The sequence below is a fragment of the Drosophila miranda genome, chromosome XR (genome assembly GCF_003369915.1).
Source record: "Drosophila miranda strain MSH22 chromosome XR, D.miranda_PacBio2.1, whole genome shotgun sequence".
In the NCBI taxonomy this organism is placed as follows: Eukaryota; Metazoa; Arthropoda; class Insecta; order Diptera; family Drosophilidae; genus Drosophila; species Drosophila miranda.
The window spans coordinates 17,124,652-17,145,427 of NC_046674.1; the positions used below are offsets into that span (position 1 = coordinate 17,124,652).

At 46.2% G+C, this 20,776-nt stretch overlaps 1 protein-coding gene across 12 annotated transcripts in view; it reads right to left on the bottom strand.

The window, feature by feature from the left end:
- The window catches only part of LOC108151736, a 90,887-nt gene that overhangs the window by 64,313 nt on the left and 5,798 nt on the right, over positions 1-20,776 (bottom strand). For 7 of the 12 annotated variants that reach the window (XM_033387770.1, XM_033387769.1, XM_033387765.1 and 4 more), the window contains 7 exons: positions 20,287-20,448; positions 19,905-20,212; positions 19,466-19,833; positions 18,928-19,397; positions 17,830-17,998; positions 17,520-17,771; positions 17,324-17,453 (listed from right to left, as the gene is read on the bottom strand). In XM_033387770.1, the coding sequence (XP_033243661.1) occupies positions 17,324-17,453; positions 17,520-17,771; positions 17,830-17,998; positions 18,928-19,397; positions 19,466-19,833; positions 19,905-20,212; positions 20,287-20,448 (1,859 nt within the window). Of the gene's footprint in view, positions 1-565; positions 617-17,323; positions 17,454-17,519; positions 17,772-17,829; positions 17,999-18,183; positions 18,241-18,927; positions 19,398-19,465; positions 19,834-19,904; positions 20,213-20,286; positions 20,449-20,776 lie in introns of those variants that run through there. The other 5 variants (XM_033387768.1, XM_033387767.1, XM_033387763.1 and 2 more) reach the window with 2 other exon arrangements.

Genomic DNA, 20,776 nt, shown 5'->3' on the forward strand with positions numbered 1-20,776 from the left:
TTAATTTTGCATTTAATGCCACAAACGACAAAAGAATCACATCCAAAAAAAGATACAACAAATATATCTCTATTTAGAGGCTTCACTTGGCATCGGCATCGGCATCGGCTGCGTTTTAGTTGAGAGATGGAGATGGGAATTTCCATCTATTTTTGGGCGGTTTTCCGCTTTTCTCATAATTTTCCTCGCGTATCTTTATTCCTATTTTTCGCCTTTTTTTGCGTTTAACTTGTGTGCTAAATTATATAGCCTGCGTCAATTTCAGCCTCTGCGTGTGCCACAGCGTCTCCTCTCTGCAAGTGTGTGTTCGGTTGTGCGTGTGTGTGTGTGTGCCACAATCTTGTACAAGCGTATATGCGTGCCCCTATCTATGTGTTTGTGTATGTGTGTGTGTTGCTGTTTTGTAATTTGATTTCTTTTTGCCGCCCGCCTCCTGCTGAGGCATCAGCCACACAGCTTCAACATCAGCCTTAGCCTCAGCCTCAGCCTCAGCTTCAGCTTGAGCTTCAATTCCTTTGCTTCGATGATGATGGTGATGATGATGCTGATACTGATGCTGACGCACTTTTCTTTTTTTCCTATCTTTCTTTCTTGTTTCTCTCTTTTTGTTGGTTACTTGTGTTCTGTGTTGTTGTTTTTGTTTTTGTTTTTGTTTTTGATTTTATTTGGATTTTGATTTGTTGGATTATTTTATTATTTTATTATTTATTATTTTTTTGGCTGGTTTTTGTTATTTGCTTTTCACTTGGCGCGGCACAGAAAAAATCACACAAAAATACAATACACAGTAGATGGCTGCGTAGATTTTCCTTTTCGCGGACTTGTGGAAAACTATCTGCGTCTGACTATTGCTGGACTGCGACTGTTCTGGCTGGACTCGTTCCTCGCATTACAGGAATCTCTATGGGCTGAAGGCGCTACCATGCACAGCTCGCAGCGACGTTCCCGTTCTGACTGATTTTCACCACGGACCAGCAGAGGAGCAGCATCAGCAGCAGCAGCAGCCAGAAGCCAGAAGCAGAGGCAGCAGCGGCAGCAGCGGCAGCAGAAGGAGCAGCACACACAGAGAGAGCCAAAGCTCAGACTTCGGCTCTCTCTCACTCCCTCACTCCCGCACTCTCTCTTTTGTCGTGCTTCCAGCAGAGCCTGGCTCTGCTCTCTCGCCCCATTTCGGGTGTACAGCACAGCACTGACACGAAATAGGGTCACTTCGGGCCTGCCTCCCTTCGGATGAGCTTCAGCCTCGGCTTCAAGATTCGCCTTCGCGTGCTCTTTGGCGCTGCTTCCAACGCGAAATTGTTTATAACAGTTTCGTTACAATTCGTAAATTGTAATGCTTTTGGCCCTGGCTTCGCCTTTATTTACGTAATCAGCAAAAGCTTTTGCAGCATCACAGTTGTTCCCTCTCTCTCTGTCTCTAGGTCTATCTCTCTTTTTTTGGCGGGAGTCACATGGGCTGGTTGTGCGGTGAAAAGCTACGGCCCAAAGCTTTCAGCTCTTTGGGTCAGCTTTAAGAGAGCGAGCGACAGGGAGAGAGACGGCCGAGAGAGCACGAGAGGGAGAGAGTAAGAGAGAGAGAGAGAGAGAGAGAGAGCTGTGAAATCTGTGGGATGCCCAAGCATAATTTACAAATCAGACGACGACAACGATGACGACGTCATCAAAACCAAAATGCAGTTATAATGCACTCAGCGGTTGGAGAGGGACAAGAGATATATCAGGAGAGAGGAGAGATATATAGAGCAGGAGGGAGACAGAAAGCTGGATAGTGGCTAGAGGATAGAGAGGGGCAGAGTGAGAGAGAGCAGAGGATGGAGAATGCTGGAGGTATACAACCCGTGTGACAGCTGCCAGAGGGCGAGGCACAATCTCAAAGGTGTTTAGTCAACATGAACAGCAAGCAAGCAGCAAGCAAGCAGCAAGCAAGCAGCAAGCAAGCAAGCAGCAAGCAGCAGCAACGACAGCAACGACAACCGACAGCAACAGCAACAGCAACCTGGAGTTATGTGCGGTAGGTCGGCCGCAGCTAAAATTAAATTTATTCATTGTTGTCTTTGGGAGAGAGAGAGCCGTAGAGACCGACCCCCGAAGAACCAAAGAACCGAACGAACACTTACAGCAGATGCTTTAGCAGGCAGCTGTTTGTTGTTGCTGCTGCGGGCTGCGGGCTGCTGGCTGCTACTTCTGTGTGCACTCAGGATTTGGCTCTGGGGCGTATTAAAGCTTTTACAAATCGTAAGCATAATTTATTTTGTTACAACTTTCGAGGCAGAGCCTGTCCTGCCCGCCCCTGCCCCCGCCCCTGCCCCTGCCCATGCCTGGAGGGGAGGCTGCTGGCTGCTGCCGGCTGGCGGCTTGCGACATTGTTGGGCTCTATTGTTGGGGAAAGAAGGATAATGGCATGGTTTTCCAGAGTACTTCTTGTAGAGTTTTTGGGTTTAATTTGTAACAGCTTTTGTGGGCTGTGTCTGGGTGCTGCTGCTGCAGTTGATTGAATGAGATAAAAAGCTTAAATATTTGATTATCATGAGGTAAACTTAATTATGTGGTTTATCTGTTGTCCTGCCAGCCCATAAGTTGACTATAGTTTCTGTGCATTCCCCATTTAATGGCCCAGCCAACGCTCTGTTACTCTGTTGCTCTGGTGGCAGGGTCATAAATCCACAGACAGGCGTTAAATCGTACCCCCAAATGGCTCGCCATAAAGTCAACACCTCAAAAACTCAAATGTCACCCCAGACAACACCATCCAACATCCTCTCCGCCCATTCCCCTCACCCTCTTTATAGAGGCAATCACAACAGCACAAAATGCTTAAACACGCTCAAATAAGTCACATGGCCTGTGCCACGCCCACACACACACACACACACACACAGGCAGAAACACAGACACACACAGCCATAGACACACACGAACGAATCGTAAAATATAACGCATACGCAGCGTTGGCCCAGTCCTAGTCGCAGTCCCCAGTCCCCTGTCCCATGGATGCCACACAGCAATAAGAAAATGGCTGTGGAAATATGTTAATAATGAGATGTGAGAAGAGCCGCTGCCTGGCTAAATATTATACAAATACACATGCAACACACAGAGCGAGAGAGCGCGAGGCAGGCAGGAGGATGCAGCCAGCGGAAAAGTCGGAGCAGCACAAAAAAAAAAAAGAAAGCAGAAAGCAGTGTAAAGCCTTGCAAATCTACATAAACTCGGTCAAGGACACTGCAGCTGATGCTGAACACTGAACACTGAATCCGACGGGCCTCTATGAGAAGATGGCAAGTACAGGGGGTTTTTGTGGATAGAGAGATGTGGATGTGGCATGCCACCCAAATTGCCTTTAAATTTAATTATTTTTCCTTTATGCGACGTCAGTGACAGGGACACTGAAGGATTGCTGTTTGGGCCAGGCATCACAGGCATCAGAGCCATCGCATGGGCATCCTTCTGCCAGCGACATTTAAATTTAGACGCACACACACACAAATACACAGATACAGTGGGCACAAAGGACGACCCAAAACATTCGGCTGCCGCAGCAGCATCCTTCGTTTCGCATCCATTTCGCTTGTAGATACGCAACCAGATAAGAAAAGTCACTTTTATGACGTCAGTAAACCATTTTAGACCGTTTTTCCTCCCCTCCCACCGCCCATCATCCCCCCGCCCAGCATTCTCGCATGCTGTTTCGGAACGCGCGCAAATGTCGGCCAAGCATCGGAACGAACAACAATAACAGAGCGCACGTCGAAAGGTCTTTCTCTTAGATTCCGACCAAACAAAAAAAAGCTCGCAATCTTTCAATTGCTCTCCATCTCTCTCTCTTCAGCCACTACTTATCTCTCTTTCTCTATCTCTCCAGCCACTATCTGTCTCCATCTCTGTCTCTGTCTCTGTCTATCTTTCTCTCACTCTCTGTACGTGTGCCTGTTTGTGTGTTCGTTTCGTACCATCTATTACCATAAAATCAAATCACAACAATAACCATAACCATATAGCCCAAAGATTTAATAACTGTGATTGGGATTTGAAAAATGAATTTTCTTTCTCTCTGGGATTTTCGTTTCGCCGCAGTTTTAGGTGAGATTATTTAATGGTTTTTTCTCCAACCCCTCCCCTGCTTCGCTTGTAAATGTAATTGAAGTGGAGGTAAACACAATCTTTTACGATTTTTTTTTCTTTGTTGTTTTTGGGTTGAAAATATTGAAAATTGTGTCTGGATTTGTGGTGTGAAGAAATGTTTATAGCGTACAAATCGAATGGAATGGCAGATGATAAAAGATTCAGATTCTCCATTCTCCATCCTGCATCCACCATCCAGCATCCACCATTCACCATCCCATCCATCCTATTCCAATTTGTTCGATGAAATTCAGTTACCGCAGGAAATCGGCATTTTCGAGCATTTTTATAATTTCCGGTCTTAAGACTCTCTCTCTCCCTTTCTGTTTCTCTCTCGCTCTCTCTCTCTCTCTCTCTCATCGTTTGTTGCTTAATTTCCGTCACCTACAAAAATAAATCAATTTGGTTGTCGGGTCCAGATGGATGGATGGATGGATGGATGGATGGATGGATGGATGGATGCCCTATGGGGGGCATGGCATTCTTCCTCCCTTATTACAGAGCAGGGTGGTACAGAGCACCCTCTCTGCCTATACACCTCTCATAATTATCCCCAAAAAACTGTTGACATTGCCGCTTCAATTTGGTTTGATGTCAGTTCATTTTTGTTTACGGGGATACGCCGCCGCTCCTTTGGACGGACTGCTTCTGGGCCTGGCAGTTTCTAGGCCAAAGCTCTCCTGCGCCTGAAATGTGAGTGAGGGCCGAATGCCGAAAGCAAAAAAACTGACAGCCTCCTGTCCAGCTTTCTCTCTCTTTCTCTTTCTCTTTTGTATGTGTGTGTGGGGGATTTGGGTTTTTAATGGGGCTGGGGGGAAAAGCTTCTCTTGCGGCTGTTGGCGGCATTAAATACAGCCCAAAGTCTGTGTCGCGTCGCGTTGCGTCGCGTCTCTCTCGCTCTGTCTCTCTGTGCGGGTCTGGGAGAAGTGTTTTGAAATCCAATTACCAGCGCAAATTTAATTTGTTGCTGCACTCGAGGAAAAAGTTGCCAACTTTCTCCCAGCAGCACCCGCCGCTGATAGGCTATGAAAATTGTTTAGCTGCAATTCCCTCCGTAAAGCCGTCTACGGGCGGGGGCGGTATATCAGTGCCGCCGACACCAGAGATTCCGGCTGGCCCGAGGGAGGCAGTGGCAGCACTGGCCATCGCATCATCAAGTGGTCACAGAAGAGAGCGGGCGAAACAGAAAGCTGGAGAAAGTCGGACGCAGAGAGAGATAGAGATAGAAAGAGAACAGGAACGGGAACGGGAAAGCGGGAGAGCCAGCGCGGGTGCAAAAGTTTAATTTGAAAAAGGTTTTTCATTTGTTTTTTTTTTTTCGTTTTCGTTGAACTTTTGTTTTCCCTTTCTGGTTATATTTTGTTGTACTTTTTTTTGTAGGTTTGTTTTATTTTTATTAATTTTGTTTTCCCTGTTGTTTTGGGGGCCTGCCCCTACCCGCGTTTCGGAGGTGTTGAATTATGAGGAAAGTTCATGAGACTGGGTCCTGGGAATGAAAATGGAAATGGGAGTCTGCCTAGGTCTGCCCCAGGTTCTGATTCCCAACAATTTTATAAGCCAAATAAAGCCATGTTATGGCCGTAGGCGGTCTCAAGTCGCGCCTCGGTCGACCAGCACGTGGATTGTGCATGTCTGTGCATGCCTCTCGCTATATTTGTAGCGTGTAACGTTTACACTGTTTAGGTGTTTTTTTTAGGGCATTTTCCCCCAACACTTGTTGTGATTCCTGGTTATTGCAGCTAATTGCCTAGAAATTGGCCTGAATAGGTTTTGAAGACGCTACTCGCTCGTCTAGCACATGGACTGGCATGTATATTTTACAACTCGCTATATTTGTAGCGTGTAGCGAGTACGGTTTGCTCCGTTTTTGAATTTTGTGGGGGGTTTTTAGCCCAGCGCTTGTTATCCCAGCTAATTGCCTAGAAATTGGCCTGAATGATGGCGCAAAAGGCGGAATCACAAAATATGACTTGCCACATTTTTTTCGGGAGCATGGCCTGCTCTTTCGATTAACCTTTTTAATGCTCTTTGGTTCTGTGGCTCTTTGTCTCTTTTGGAGAGGGAGAAAGGGTGGGGCAGGGTCTTCCATTTGGTATGCAATATTCATAAAAAGGTCGCAATTTCATTTCGATAAATTTTTGCTGCTGGGGAATGGAATGGAACTATGAAGCACAGCGTCCTAGTCCTAGGTCCTAGGTCCCAGGTCCCAGGTCCCTTTTTCCTTCTTCTTTCCATTTCCATTGGGCCAACAATTTAGTCTGGCCAACAATTTTCTTTTTCCTTTTTTATTGTTGTCGATTATTGTTGAGTTTGCTGCTGCTTCTGCCGCTGCTGCTGCTGCTCCTCGTGCTCGTATTTGCCCAGTGCCCCGGCCTTCTATTGGCCTTTCACTCCACTCCTATCTGGGATCTCTCCTATCCATCCCCCAACCGACACTGAGAGAAATCCCTGACTTTTAATTCTAATCGAACTTGATTGGTGGGCTCAGTTCTGTCTCTGGCGTTTCTGCGACTGTAGCCTTGTGGCATCTCCAGCTCCAGCTACGGCCACGGCTCTGGCTCCGGCTCCGGCTCCAGCTGCTGCCACCTAATTGTTGGCAATGCGAAAACTGAGAACTTGTCTATGTAACTGGAGCGGGGTGCCTCTACCGCCGCCACTAGCTCTGCCCCGCTGCCACATTGCCTCTGGCTCTGCAGGCAAATAACAATTGCTCCACTGACAGGGGGCCTTATGGCCAGAAGGCTCTCCATTCTCCACGACCATGCGATTATAGGAGGCTGCCTGCCTCCCTGCCGCGTTTTGACCGGCAGCTTCGTGCAACTTGAAACTATCCTGGGCACTGAGAGGCGTGACTGCTGGCTGGCCACTGACTGCACAATGGGGCCATAATTTCAGAGGGAGAATCGTAGTCCGATTCTGAAACCAAATCCGAGTCAGAGTCCGAGACTGGACGCTTAAGCACAATGCCCCACTAAATTACAGTTAATGTTTATTTCTTTCTCCTTCCCATTGCCTCCTCTTTCTCTATGGAGATCCTCCTCTTGGAGACTCGTTCTATTTCGCTCTCTCCTTGGCTTTGTTTACACTTCTAATCTCTCTCTGTCTCTCTCACTCGCTGTTTGCACAGAGCGACAGGGAGAATCCTTAGAATAGACTGCTAGTTACTGCATTTCGATTGTATCTTTGACTGGCTCTCCTGTCCTGTCCTGTCCTGGTCTGTCCTGGCCTGTCCTGTCCTGGCCGTGCTCCATGATGCTGCTCCTGCTCCTTCTCCTACTTCCCCATAGTCCTAGTCCTAGCTCTGGTTTTAGTTTTCCTTTTGTTTTATACCATTTTTCCTCTCGTTGCGTCCTTCCTCTTTTCGCTTTGGCTGTGGACAATGGTTTATTGAGTTATGGCTTGCATGCGGATATCCGCTCTTCTCTCTCTCCAATACACACACACACATACACACACACTTACAGCAAGAGACATGGTGTCTGCCACATTTATGTAACTTTGCTTATTGGCTCCCCATTGAGGTGTCGCCCCGAGATTTCGTTGCGGCATGGATTTCCCCTCCCAAAAACTATAAATTAGCAACATTTTCATGTTCCAACTCATAAACTATATAACATTTTCCATTGGAAATTTATGGTTTTCTTTACTTACCACCAACTACCGCACACTGCCCCGGAAAAGATTGGAAAATTGTGGAAAATGCTTACCTGCAAAGGAAAAACAAAAAGAAATTGATTGAGATTCTAGTGTGTTTGCTTATATAGTAAATATTGATGGGTATCAATGCATATTTTATTGGAATTAACACAATCACACACACAAACACACACACAGAGATGCATACTACATGCCACATATAAGTTATTCAAGATATAAATATTTCAGATGAATTGCAATTTGATTCAAGCTACCAAAAGTTATGCAAATTTAATTTGCTGACCAAAAATCTGTGCCACAGCTGTGACAAAATTAAATTGCCACAAAATAAAGGCGAAACCAAAGTGCGAAATTTTAAATTTATTTTGCCCCTAAAGGATCTAAGGGATTCCTAGCATTTTTTAGCTAGACGGAATAAAGTAATTTCTTAACCATTTTTCGAACCTCTCAAGTGTCTAGAACGAATTATATTTTAATTAAAAATTATGCCGACAAGTCTCCTTCCTTCTCCTTGGAAAATCAAGAAAAAATCATCACATTCTTGAAGAAAATTCCTTAAGAACATAACACAGTCAATCTCCCAAAGCCTTCTCCTATTTACTTACATATATTTTGTTCTTTTATATATTTTTTCTTCTTCATTATTATTTTTATATATACATATATATTTTTTTTATATTATTTTGTCGCCAAGTTTGCCTTTTCTTATTCAATTCTCGCACCCAGCCCAATCAGCGCCTTCACTGAACATTTTCCATAGTTTTTATTTGAGTTTTCTTTAGTTATTTTTCCCGTTTCTCTTCGACCCGGCCTGGTGCAGCTCTCCCTCATTACGAACTTTTTTTCGGGGCTAACTCAATCTCGGGGCATTTCAATTTCAACTTAATTTCTCAACTTAAGGACCTAATCTGCCGCTGTCATTGTCCTTAATTGTTGGCCCAACAACAAAGCAAAAGCCAAGCAGCTAAATGGAATTCAAGTTTTTCGACGGAGGCGACTACTACTGGGTTTGGGGGCCAATTTAGTTGATGGCTTTATGCCGTCGCTGTGCCAGTCGTTGCTTTTCCTGCCATTTTCATAAACACCTCAAAGGACGTTTCCTTCCTGTCCTCAAAACCAACCGCTTGGAATCAGAGACAGAGAGAACATCGCTTTACTTATAAAAAATGCACAAAATGTAGTTGTAACATTTAATTATATTCATATCTTTAGCCCCATAACCCCCGCCCGTAATTCGAGCGGGGTACGCGGCAGTCGGCGGGAGGCTCCACGTACCAAGGGGCGCGGCATTTCTGCCAACTGTGCGAAAATTTACAAAATGCTGAACACATGCCAATTAAGGGGGAAAAACGAACGGAACGGAATGGAAAAGCCCAGAGAGAGAGAGAGAGAGAGAGAGAGAGGGGGGAGAAAGAGAGAAGAAAGGTGCCAAAATGAGGCCTGAGAAACTGCCGAAGCTGCCGCATGCCGCATGCCGCTGCTGCTTCTGCTTCTGCTTCAGCTTCAGCTTCTGTCGAGAGGTGAAGAAGGTCGAACCACCCTTTAGCCCGCTTCAACCCGCTCCCAGTTTGCACCCCTTTTGGGGTCACACCTGTTCCGCGGCGGGAGGTTGTGGGGAATTCTGGCAGCCTTAAAATGCGCGAATGCCAAAACGACATTTACATGTTACACACAAAGAAATGCGTGGCAGGTTCTCTGCGTTCTCTGTGGCAGGTTCTAGGGGTGTGTGCACTCATGTGAGCTCCACCCACTACCCCACTTTGCACTCCCACCCCCAAACCATGTAGTTGTGCGTTTTTTGCACATTTTATTATTTTTTATGAGTGCGCGAGCATAATCTTTTGACATGGGAGGCAAACGGCAACGAAACGAAACGACAACGACATCGTTTGCCATTTCAGGAAGGAAGAAATCAAGGAGCGCGCGTGGAAAATCCAGGAAAAACCCCAGGAACCAAAAAAAAATATATATATATATACTAAAATGGAAAAAAAGGAAAGGGGAAAGGAGAAGGGAAAGAACCTGCCAAAACACAGGGCAAATGGCTGCCAGGAAGCGGCTTTTTATTCGGTTAACTTGATTTGCACTTGAGAGCGAGACTCCTGCTACTGCCTTCTGCCTTCTGCTCCTTCTCCTGCCTCGAGTGTGTGTAGTGCCATATATCCTGACTGATTCACCCAGGTAACCCTCATCCGGCCTCCCAATTGTTCATTGATGTTTCTTTTTAACTTTTGGGTATGATATCATCTTACGTGGTTTAGTTGGGGGATTTGTGCAATTGAAATGAATTCAGACCCCAACAGATATTGTACGAGTACATATACATTTTTCGTTTAATGTTTGGTGTTTTGTTTTTTGTTTCTTATAATTTGCAAATCGCAAGAAAAACAAGCATTAAAGGGACAGGGAAAACTCCTTTTGCTGAAGTATGTGGGAGGAAAGTTTACATTTACTTTTCCTCCATTTTCAAGGCTTGAAACTTCTGTCGAGTCCTTAAGAGTCCTGGAGCAAAGTCCTGTAGGAGAGTGAAAAGTTGTGTAAGTGTTTTTAAATCCCTTTCAACGGAGCCCAGGCGGCGGCAGTCAGGCGTCGAGTGCATCGTTCACCAAGAGTCCTTGAAAGGCTCTAAACTGTGCTCCAAAATAGCTTTCTCTCTATCTGGATATCATCTGGTGTAGCCATGGACAATTAATGAGTCCTACACTCGACAGGATAATCAGGCACCAGTGCTGTCTGGGGAAACTTTAAACCATTCAACCGGTCCTGGGGCTGCCTCGGGGAATATGCGCTTAAATTTCATAAGCCTGCTCGTGGAATCAGCTTTTGGCCACCGCAAAAAAAAAACCAAACACACACACACACACTCACAGAAAAAGGGGACACTCCCTCAGCTTTTGGCCATGTGTCGACGGCCACATATGCGGCACAGGGGCAGCAGCAGCCAAAAGAATTATCGAAAAATGAAAATGAATTCAAGGCAGCATCGCCATGGCCCTTCCCTCTCCCACTCATCTCCCCATCTAACGTATCTGTGGGATAGGATTCTCCCCGCCCTCTCTTTGAACTCGGTATTTTTTTCTGTGCGGGTGCGGCTTTTGTGACTTGGACAACTTTTGGCTCAAGGCTTTTAGCATTTCATAATGTCATTTGGCAGAGAAGATGGCAGCAGCAGCAGCAGCAGCAGCAGCAGCAGCAGCAGCAGCAAAAAATGGGGAATGAAATGGCACTGAAGACAGGCGTTGCCTGCAGTTTATACCTATACTTCATGGCAGATACGAACGAGTACCAATGTGGAAGGTGGGTATGGGCGGGATGTGTGGGCGATGCTCTGAATTTTAACCTGAAATCAAGAATATCAAGAAATCATTTCGGAAATACTATGCATTCATGGCTCCATTTCAATAGAATGAATGGTGGTCATATTTGTAAGGAATTCCCCACTCCTCCGACTTGTATCACTTATTACGACTCCATCGAATGAAGTTGCATCCAGAAATGGTACGCAGTTGTAGACGCCTAATGATTGCAATCTGCCATAAGCTTCATTCAATTTTCAGGCACACAAAACAAATTCCATTCAGATGAAGCTATTTTAATGGAGCATGGAAGCCACTAACGAGTCGAAGCTTAGGCTTTGCAAATATTGAAGAACACATACATAGATGATAGGTTGGTGTTACACGATTTTGATTTTGATTTTGATTTTCGGTAGCCATTGGTAGCACATATTTATTAAAATAGCAGAATGCGTATCTTTTAGTTTGATAGAATTTAGGCAATACTCAGAAAGCCAGGGAACAATCAAGTAAGTAACAGTAGGAGTAGAAGTAGCAGTAGAAATAGTAGTAGAAGTAGTACTAAGCGCATCATTACTCGAGTTCTACCAACCAAATCGAGAAGTGTAATATTGTTGATTATTTTGCATAATTGTCTCTCTTTTTACAGCTAAGAAGAGCTTCACTGCAAGTCCAATCTATAACCAATAAAGGGAGCAATTCCCATCTATAACTCCACCATCCATCATCTAGATAAACTCAAGACCCATACGATCTCATATGTTTCCCACTGACTGCCAAGTCGGGAGCAAAGTTCTGATGACAGTTCCTCCTCGCCTTTGGCCAGAGTATCAAAGCTGTCCAACTATTCGCAGAAGCAGCAGCAGAGGAGCAGAAGATGAAACTTAGTTCCAAAACTTTGTACTAGAAATACGTGGCAAGAAAAGAATAAAAACTGAGACTTAAACTGTTGGAGAAAGAACTCTCGGAGCGGGAGGCGGAAGCGGTGGCGAGAGGGTTTTGGAAAAGAACTCAGTTCGTTGGTCAGCGGCAAATAAGAAAACTGTTATTTTTGTGTCAAATACTTTGGCCAACTGTCCAACGTCCAACTTTCGCTGACAGCAGCAGACCTTCCGCGCCCCCTCCAAGTACGATTGCCAGTCGCTCTCCTCCTACTGCTGCTGCTGCTGCTGGTGTGGCATCCACCTCCTGTGCCCCACTCCAATCTTAATGCACTCGCTGCAAATTAATATTGAAGTTTTTCTTAGCCTCCGCTTTTTGCCCCCCTTTCCATAGTTTGAAGATGGAAAACTTTTTGCCGGAGAGAAGCTTGTAATACAAAAATTAGTTTCTTCACTTATTGAAATGTCAATGGAATGTCAAGCGTCCTCCTCCTCATCCTAATCCTTATCCTCTTGCTCCTTCTCTTTGGCCAAATTGTAATTTCCACGTCTGGAGCATCTCTTGAGTTGAACCTTTTTCAATTTTTTTTTTTGTTTTTTGTCCGCTGGCAGCTTTTCCTTTTCCATCATGGTCTCATGGTTTTTTTTTTTTGCCCCTGCTGTGCGTCAATTTGCTTGAAATGTTCTCGGTGCCAAATGATTTAGCGTTCCACTTGCCCCACACCTGAGGGAGGGGAGGAGCAGGAGTCACACGAAAAAAGTTTGCAGCTTTTGTTTTTTGCCCCAGCCCCCCCCCCGGCCACCAGGCCGTCCAGTTCTTGCCCCAGTCTCAATCGCAGCCTCAGAGTCTCAGCTGTTTGGCAGTGCGCTCATCAATTTGCCCTAATGATATCAGCGGAAAAAACAGGGCAAAAAAGGTGCGAAAATGAAAATTAAACAAAATTAAAAAAGGGAATTCCCCGTTGGCTTTTGAAAGGAACGCAACGGAACGGCGAACGGAACCGTCTATGATAAGAAAATAAAGCTAATGAGCAAAACAGGATGAAAAAAAAGGAAAACGAAAAGGGAGAAAAAGTGGAAGTGAAAGTGGAAGTGGTGGCCAAAGTGGCTTATGTGTTTACACAGTTTTTCTTTCCTAATCTCCCCCTGTTTCCTGTTCTTAGCCCCTAATGAATGTCAGCTTTTCTTACTTTGTTTTTCCTTTACCATCTTTCTGTTTTTTTTTTGGATCCCTTTTGGTGTCAGTTGGGGAAAAACCACAAAGTCGCATAAATTAATGTCTTGCCACGCATTTAAAATGTGTTCAATGTTTTTCCTCCCTTCCGTTTGCCCCATGTCTCCGCTGCTCTTCTGCTTGTGGGGCGGTAATTAATCAATTTGATTGATCATTCGAATGGCCCCCCAAGCGGACGCCATTCTCTTGAAACAACATCCTCTTGAATGTCAATATTGTAAATATTTAAAGTACTTAAATTATGCAAGCTCATTAAGGCAATTGAGTTTGAATTCGAAATGCAAAAGTTGTAATCGATAGGTGGTGCGGTGCCCCTTAGGAGGAGAGGACAGGAGGGGAGGTGAGCGGAGCGCAGCCCAGCGTAAAAAAGTTTTCCATTCAACTGGGGGGGGAAAAAAAATGGGGCAAAAATGGAGAAAACTTTTGCCTGCCAAAGTGTCAGAAAAAGTTAGCATTGTGGAATGCACACACACAATGAGTGGAGTGGATGACAGTTTAGTCAAATTATATTATCAGCAGAAATTGTTTGGCCAGAAACTATGTGCATGCCAGTATTTTTTGGCGTTCAATTTTTCCGCCACAGATTTTTGCATATTTTCGTGCGACTAACGAGCGTCCATGGGGTGGTGTCCATGTCAATGATGACCTGCCTGCCCAATTTGTATCAAAAATGCACACAATTAAAAGAGGAAACACACACACACACACACTGTAGCCCTCTGCCCACAGCCCGTACAAGACTCTCCCATTACAGGGGGGCGCTGGAGTGATGGCGCGCAAGGAGCTTAACAGCCGCCTCTTGCCTCATTTCCACATTTCCACATCCTGTGAACAGCGCAAAGCTTTTAAATCCCCTGGCTGTACGTTCTTCAACAACGCAACTCTTGTGGCAAAGTGTTACTTAACAGAAGAGCTTTCACGAAGCTTTCAGCGGCATGTTAGTGCAGCAGGCAACCAGGCGGCAGCCAGGCATCAGCAGGGCGATTTACATTATTTAAACACTGTCCAGCGCTCTTAGCACTCGTCTTGTTTGCTCACAGCGCACAGAAAATACGGTGAAGACTGGCGGGGGAGGGCCCAAAGCTAATGGCAAAAGCCTTTGGTTGGGAGCTTGGGATTAGCGCTCTGCCAGCTCTCTACCTCTTTTCCTAGATATTTACGTTAGCAAATGCATCTATCATCATTATAATCATTATTATTTATCAATGGCTGTGTGGCTGGTGGCATGGTTTCCCTCTTTTGGGGGCAGGCAGGCAGCCATAGAAGCGACGCTGCTTCTGCTTCTGCTTCTGCTGCTGCTGCTGCTGCTGGCGGCACCACCAAACACATTTGTAATACAAAACTTGTATCTGTCTGTGTGGCTTATCAAAACACAACATCTACGCACACACAGACACTCAAACACAAACACAAACAAAAAAAAACACGCGAGAGACACTTTCTCTGAGGCACAGTTTCTTTGAGGGGCACACAAACACACACACACACACACACTCGTGGCAGGGAAAAGAAAACGTGGTTTCCTCTTAATCGCACTTTCCACTATTTTGTGTGTGTTTTTCTCTGGTTTTCCCTTAGTTTTTCTATAATTGAAAGATTTGTTCGCATGTCACGCATACGCCATGTTGTTGTCGTCGCTTCATTGCTTGTGGCATTCGACAACACAAAATTACGCATACGCACTGTGTGCGTAGAGATTTTGCACTCAGCCATGGAGATGGGAAGTGGGGGTGAAGCGGGTCTTATTGGGGGGATTAACAAAGCGTTTAATCGCAGCTTGACACACACACACACGCACACACAAGGCGGGGGAGGGTTTCCTGTTTGTTTTTGGGCCATTTTTATGGACATTTACTTGCTTAACGTGCCTCTGGCTCTCCTCGTTGTTGTTTTTTCTTTTATGGTTATTATTATGGCTGTTGCTGTTGCTGTTTCTGTTGTTGCTACAAATTTGTTGTTTCTGCTGCTGCTTCTGCTGCTAAGGATGCTGTTGAGGCTTTTGCTGCTGTCTTTCACGTTCTACAAAATTGCAATAAAGCGAAATTTTTTCACACGTTGCATACTTTTAAGCGTCACACACACACACACACACACACACACCGCTTACAAACATACATAAGGTTACACAGATTAGAGAGAGAGAGAAAATTGCAGTTACTGCCGCTACCGCTGCTGCTGCTGCCGCCGCTCTGTGGGTAGCTAGCTTCTGACTGTTCCTCGCTGGCTGGCTGGATGGCTGGCTGGTTGGCTGGCTGGTTGGCTGGTTGCCTGGCTGACTGAATTTTAAAACAATTTTTTATACAGAATTTTTCATTGTGGCCTCCTGTGCGGCGGGGGTGGGCGGCATTCGGCAGGATGCGGCTGCGGGTGCGGATTCTCGTTCGGAAACTTCTTGCTGCTGCAGTTCTCTGTTCCTCTTCTTTACATTATTTTTTGTGCAGGAGGTAGCAAGTTTTCCCACTGAACGAAACTTTATTTATTGCAATATTTTCGTAAGTTGCAAATCTGGCACGCACACACACAAACACACACATACGCACACGCTACGCACACACACACACACAAACGTCAATCGACGAGGCACATGGAATTTCGAGTTGATTATAAAACGACAGAGCAAAAGTTGGCGCAACACTAGCAACACAGAGACAGCAGCGCAGCAATGACACACAGCAACCAAGCGGTGGCAAGCGGAGCGGAGCGCAGACGAAGCCGAAGCTGAATCCACAAGCACAGAAACAGAAGCAGAAGCAGTGACAACAGCAGTCGCAGCAGAGGCACGAAACAGAAGCAGCAGCGAGCAGCAGCAGGCAGCAGTACCAGCAGCCGAGTCCGAAGCTTTCGCAGCTGGAAGCCAGCCTGGAAATGCATTGCCGAAGCTGATGCGGAGAGGCTGCGAAGCTTAAAGCGCATGCGCCGCCGCAAGAGAGCTGTAAAAGTCGACTGGGATGGGAGAGAGTTTTCAAGCGTTACAGAGAGAGAGATGGAGAGAGAGAGTGTAAGAGTGTGAGAGTGCGAGAGTGCTAGGCTCTCTGGTTTATGTGTCAGTGTAACAATGGAACGAAGTCCATTACAATTAACAAATGAGCGAGCGAGCGACACTCCATCTCTCTTTCTCTCTCTGTCCATTTCCTAGACTCCTGTCAGAGTCGCATTCGGACTCCCAGAGACACGAAGAAGGATGTGTAGGCTGCGGCTCATTAGTGTCAAGGCGATATATAAATTTGGCATTAACAAGACAAGATTTCTCAAGTATGCAATTAATATGCATATGCATATGCATGTGCCACTCTCGCCACTTGCCACGCCCCACCTTTTGCATGCAACGCTTAGCGGCCATCATCATCATTATCATCTTGATTCTAAGGGACTCTTCATCATCGAATGAACCTCTGGCTAAGGATGGCTTTTGTGTTACAAAAAGAGAAAGTTTTTCTTTTCCGCCCATCATCCTGTTGTTTGCTTAGGAGTGTACGAGAATGCCGCCTCTGCTGCCTACTGGATACTGGATACTGGATGCTGGATGCTGGATACTGGATACTGGAGTGGGGTGGGCTATGGACTGTGAGTTGAACTCTGTGTGGCAGTTTGTTTTTAATCAACGTGCAACTGGGTCAGCTTTGGGGCTGCAACTAAAAATATCATTTATGTTGCAGACAAATGCGCCAGTTGACTTTCCCTTCTTACGTTTTTTCGGCTTTGGATATATTTATACACTCGTACTCGTATAGGTATAGGATATATATATATGTAAGAATATATATATATATATATTTACGTTCAGAACTAACAGGGGCTCTTCTGTTAACAGTTCCAGGTAGAGGAGTTGCTGCTGCTGTTAGTCATGTTATGGCTTTGATGCTGTTGACCCAATTCCCTTGCCGCCTCGCTCTCTTTCTCTCTCTCTCTATAAATAGCAAAGATTGAAGGGTGGAGCCTCCCCCCATATCCAGCATTGCGGCTTATGATGAATGTTCAGCATTTTGCAAGAGAAATTGCATTTTCAAAGTAAGGTAAATTACATTCAAGAGGCATGCAGTAGCAGCCCTCGGTTGCATTTCATTTCTGCGTCTCACACTCAAAAAAAAAAAGAGTATCCTCTCTGTAGCATCTTATAGAGAACAGTCACTCACCTCTGATGATGTTAAATAGCACATCCTCGAATCGGTGCTCTCAATCGAGGCCTGTTGTACAATTCCATAGCGTGACTCGCGATCGCTCAAATACTCCGATCGCAGACTATCCTGACGTATAAACTCGGCCCTATAACGCACAAATTTTCATTATAAATATTGATTTAATGCAAAGGAGATCTAGTAGAACACCCACCGTTGCTCTAGGGAATCGGCACGTGCACTCTTGTAGCCCGAATCGTTTAGACTGCTGTCCTGACGCAGCGATGGCAACGAGTCCCAGGGCGAACGCTTGTGTCCCCCAGTGCCTGGCATCTGCTGGGACATCATGCCATGGCCCGAACCAGACCCGATTGTGGAGCTGCCCGAACGCCAGCCATCCGAGTGGCGGAACCATTGGGCACGAGCCGACTCGCCAATGCAAGAGGCGCACCGCGAATTGGAGAAACTAAAGAACAAAGGAGAGTTAGAGAGGGTTCCGATTATATATAAATGTTACAGCATACCTGGCATTATGATCCGATAGATAGCCACGATCGCGTTCGCGCTCTCTCTCGCGTATCAATTCATTTCGGTCGCTGTAGTAACCATCACGATCGCGATCACGCTCCTTGTCGCGTATCGAAGACAAGGGTCGGTGTGGCGGCAATGGCAAGGTCGAAGATTTGGCATTGGCTGTAGATCGAAAGATATAGCAAACGATTAAACGGATTAATTGGATTCAAAGACCAAACTCGCAAGGATAAATCCTAATTGAAGGGCATTCAAAAATCTAAAGCTTTTTGGAACAGTTCGAGGAATGATAATAAGCTGTAGATATAGAGATCTCATCGTGCAAGAGTTGGAATGGAACTACTTACGCCTACGTAGTGGATATGGGCTGCGCTGGTTCGATCCGGGTAGGCTTTCAGCGAATTCTGATGATGGTTGTTTGGTTGTTTGATTGGTTTTTGATTGTTGTGGATGTTTGTGAGTAGAGGAGGCAATGAATGAGAGCATTTTTGTTTGTGTTATGGCAAGGGATAGCATTAGGTTTAGACATAGGTTTGAAAAGATTAAATTAACATGAATAAATTGATTATCAATAATAGAAAATGGAAAATAGCATGTAGAAACGATTCGCATGGCAAAAAAAAACAATATGGTTCTATATTCGAAATTCTATAATTCTCTAAGGGAGATTCCCACACTAACACACGCACACACACACCATCAACCACCTTTGGTAAAGCCCTCCCTTCTAAAACATTCTGCAACTAATTCTCTTTCCCCTTTTGTAATCAGATTATCCGGACAAACCCTTCTCCATCGAAAACACCTGACTTGATTAGGCCACTGACATGGGTTCTTCGAATTGGGAATTGTCGGCAAACAAACAGACAGATGGATTGACTGACTGACAGACAGACAGACAGACAGGCAGACGGGCAGACAGAAAATTTCGATTCAAAAGCTAATTAAGAGAGGAAATTCAATTAGAAAAACAAAACACAAACAGAATCGAACGTCAGCTACAGACAACAACAAGAACGAACAGAGGTAATGGTAATGTAAACCAAAACGAAGAAGAACGATGGAGAACACTACTACGAAACCCTACTCACCAAGATTCTCCATGCTCTGGGAAAGCAGAGCCTCAAAGGTGTGCAGGCTATAGGACTCGGCGTCCATGCCCTTGGCCAGAGTATTCCTCAGATGCATCTCGTACTCCAGGAGCAGTCGCGAGGTGGGACTGCCCGGTGTGGGCGTCACATTGGGCGCCTGCTGATGATGATGCTGATGCCGTGAGGCACGCTGATGGGCAATCGCCTGCTGCAGCTGCTGATGATGCGCCTGCTGCTGCTGTTGCTGCTGCTGCTGCTGCTGTTGCTGCTGTTGTCCCGAGGACTGCTGCTGACCGTAAGACTGATCCTGATCGGAATTGCCATTACTGGAACTAGGAGTCGTGGCATAGCACTGATTATCGAACATCACGTTATCCGAGGGCGGCGAGCCCTCGATGCAGCTGCGCTCTCGCTCCAGCTCCAAATAGAGATTACGCGGCGGATAGCCGCGTCCAATTTCATGCGAAGATCTGTTGTGTACAAAGAATGTGTTTCAGTTAGCATTCGAAGAGAGCATTTTCGGAGAACGGACACCCACCTTGAGCCGGAGAAGCGCGACGACTGACTGCTGGCCCGACCCATCGTGTTGTTGTTCATGACGTGATGACCACCGCCAACGCCCCCGCCCATTCCCATGCCCATGCCCATTCCCATGCTCATGCCGTGCTGGTGCATGTGCTGCGGTCCCAATGTCTGGGCCGCATTGGCATTATAGTAGTTGTAGCGGCGTCGGCCCATCTCGGGCGAGGTGACGGGCGACTCGGTGCTGGGCATCGGCTTCAGCATGCGCTTCAATGTGCTGGTGTCCACGTTCATGTCCTCGGTGCTCTTGGTCTTGCGACGTGTATTGTTGTTTATTACATTGTGCTGGTGCATGTCGTGCGAGTGTGCGTCGCGTGTCTGCAACTAGAGAAACAGGGGGAGAGAGGAGACCAATGAGTGGGTGAATAATGGCCAGATTTTGCGACAGAACATACCATATCATCACCAAAGTCCTTGCTGCGTGTGCCCGTCGACTTGGAGGACGAGGTGCATGTGCCCACATTCTGATGGAGGCCGCCGCCCGCTTGGGTGCCCTCGCTCTTGGACATATCCATGTCCATCTGGCAGGCGGCCGTATCGTCGCTGCCCACCTGAGAGCCCACATGATTCTGGGTGCACATATCCGCATTGCCACCCGCATTGCCCACCCCGGTGACAATCACTCCCGGGGTATTGGTGTTGACCCCAGCATTGGCCACATCCAGTCGTTCCTGCTGTCCTTTCATCTGACGCTGCAAAGTGTCTGTGTGAAGGGAGAGAGGAAATCGTTGATATTAGAAAGAATTCTTTGGCATTCTTTGGCTTTGGTTGGCTTACCGCCTTGGCTTACTCCCGGCCCACCGCTGGCCACATTGTCGTACAGCGAGGTGCTGCTTACAGCACTGACCACCTTGCCGCTGCCACCCACCTGCTGCTGCTGCTGGCCATCGACATCGGTGATGCGGTGCGAGCCAACGTTGCGCGGCAATGTGGATGAACCTGCAATGAGGATGGCGGATGAGTTTTGATGGGTGTGGGGATGCGTGGTGGGAGGACAGGACTTGTCGCCTAATTGCTAAAGCTCTGAGTGTTCATTCATTGATCTTGATCTTCAGATCTTACAGGTTTTGTTTGCAGGGAAATCAAAAGAACAAACAGAGGAAATGAAACGTAAACTTTCGGGGGCCGGAAGAGAGAGGGAGAGCTGTTCATCATCGTGGTACACAGATGGTGCGGATGATGGATGTATTTGCTCTCTGGTGGACCTATCCCAGTATTTTTTGGAGGGCGGGGGGTTTTATAGTTTGTTTTTTTGTTTGTTTGTTGG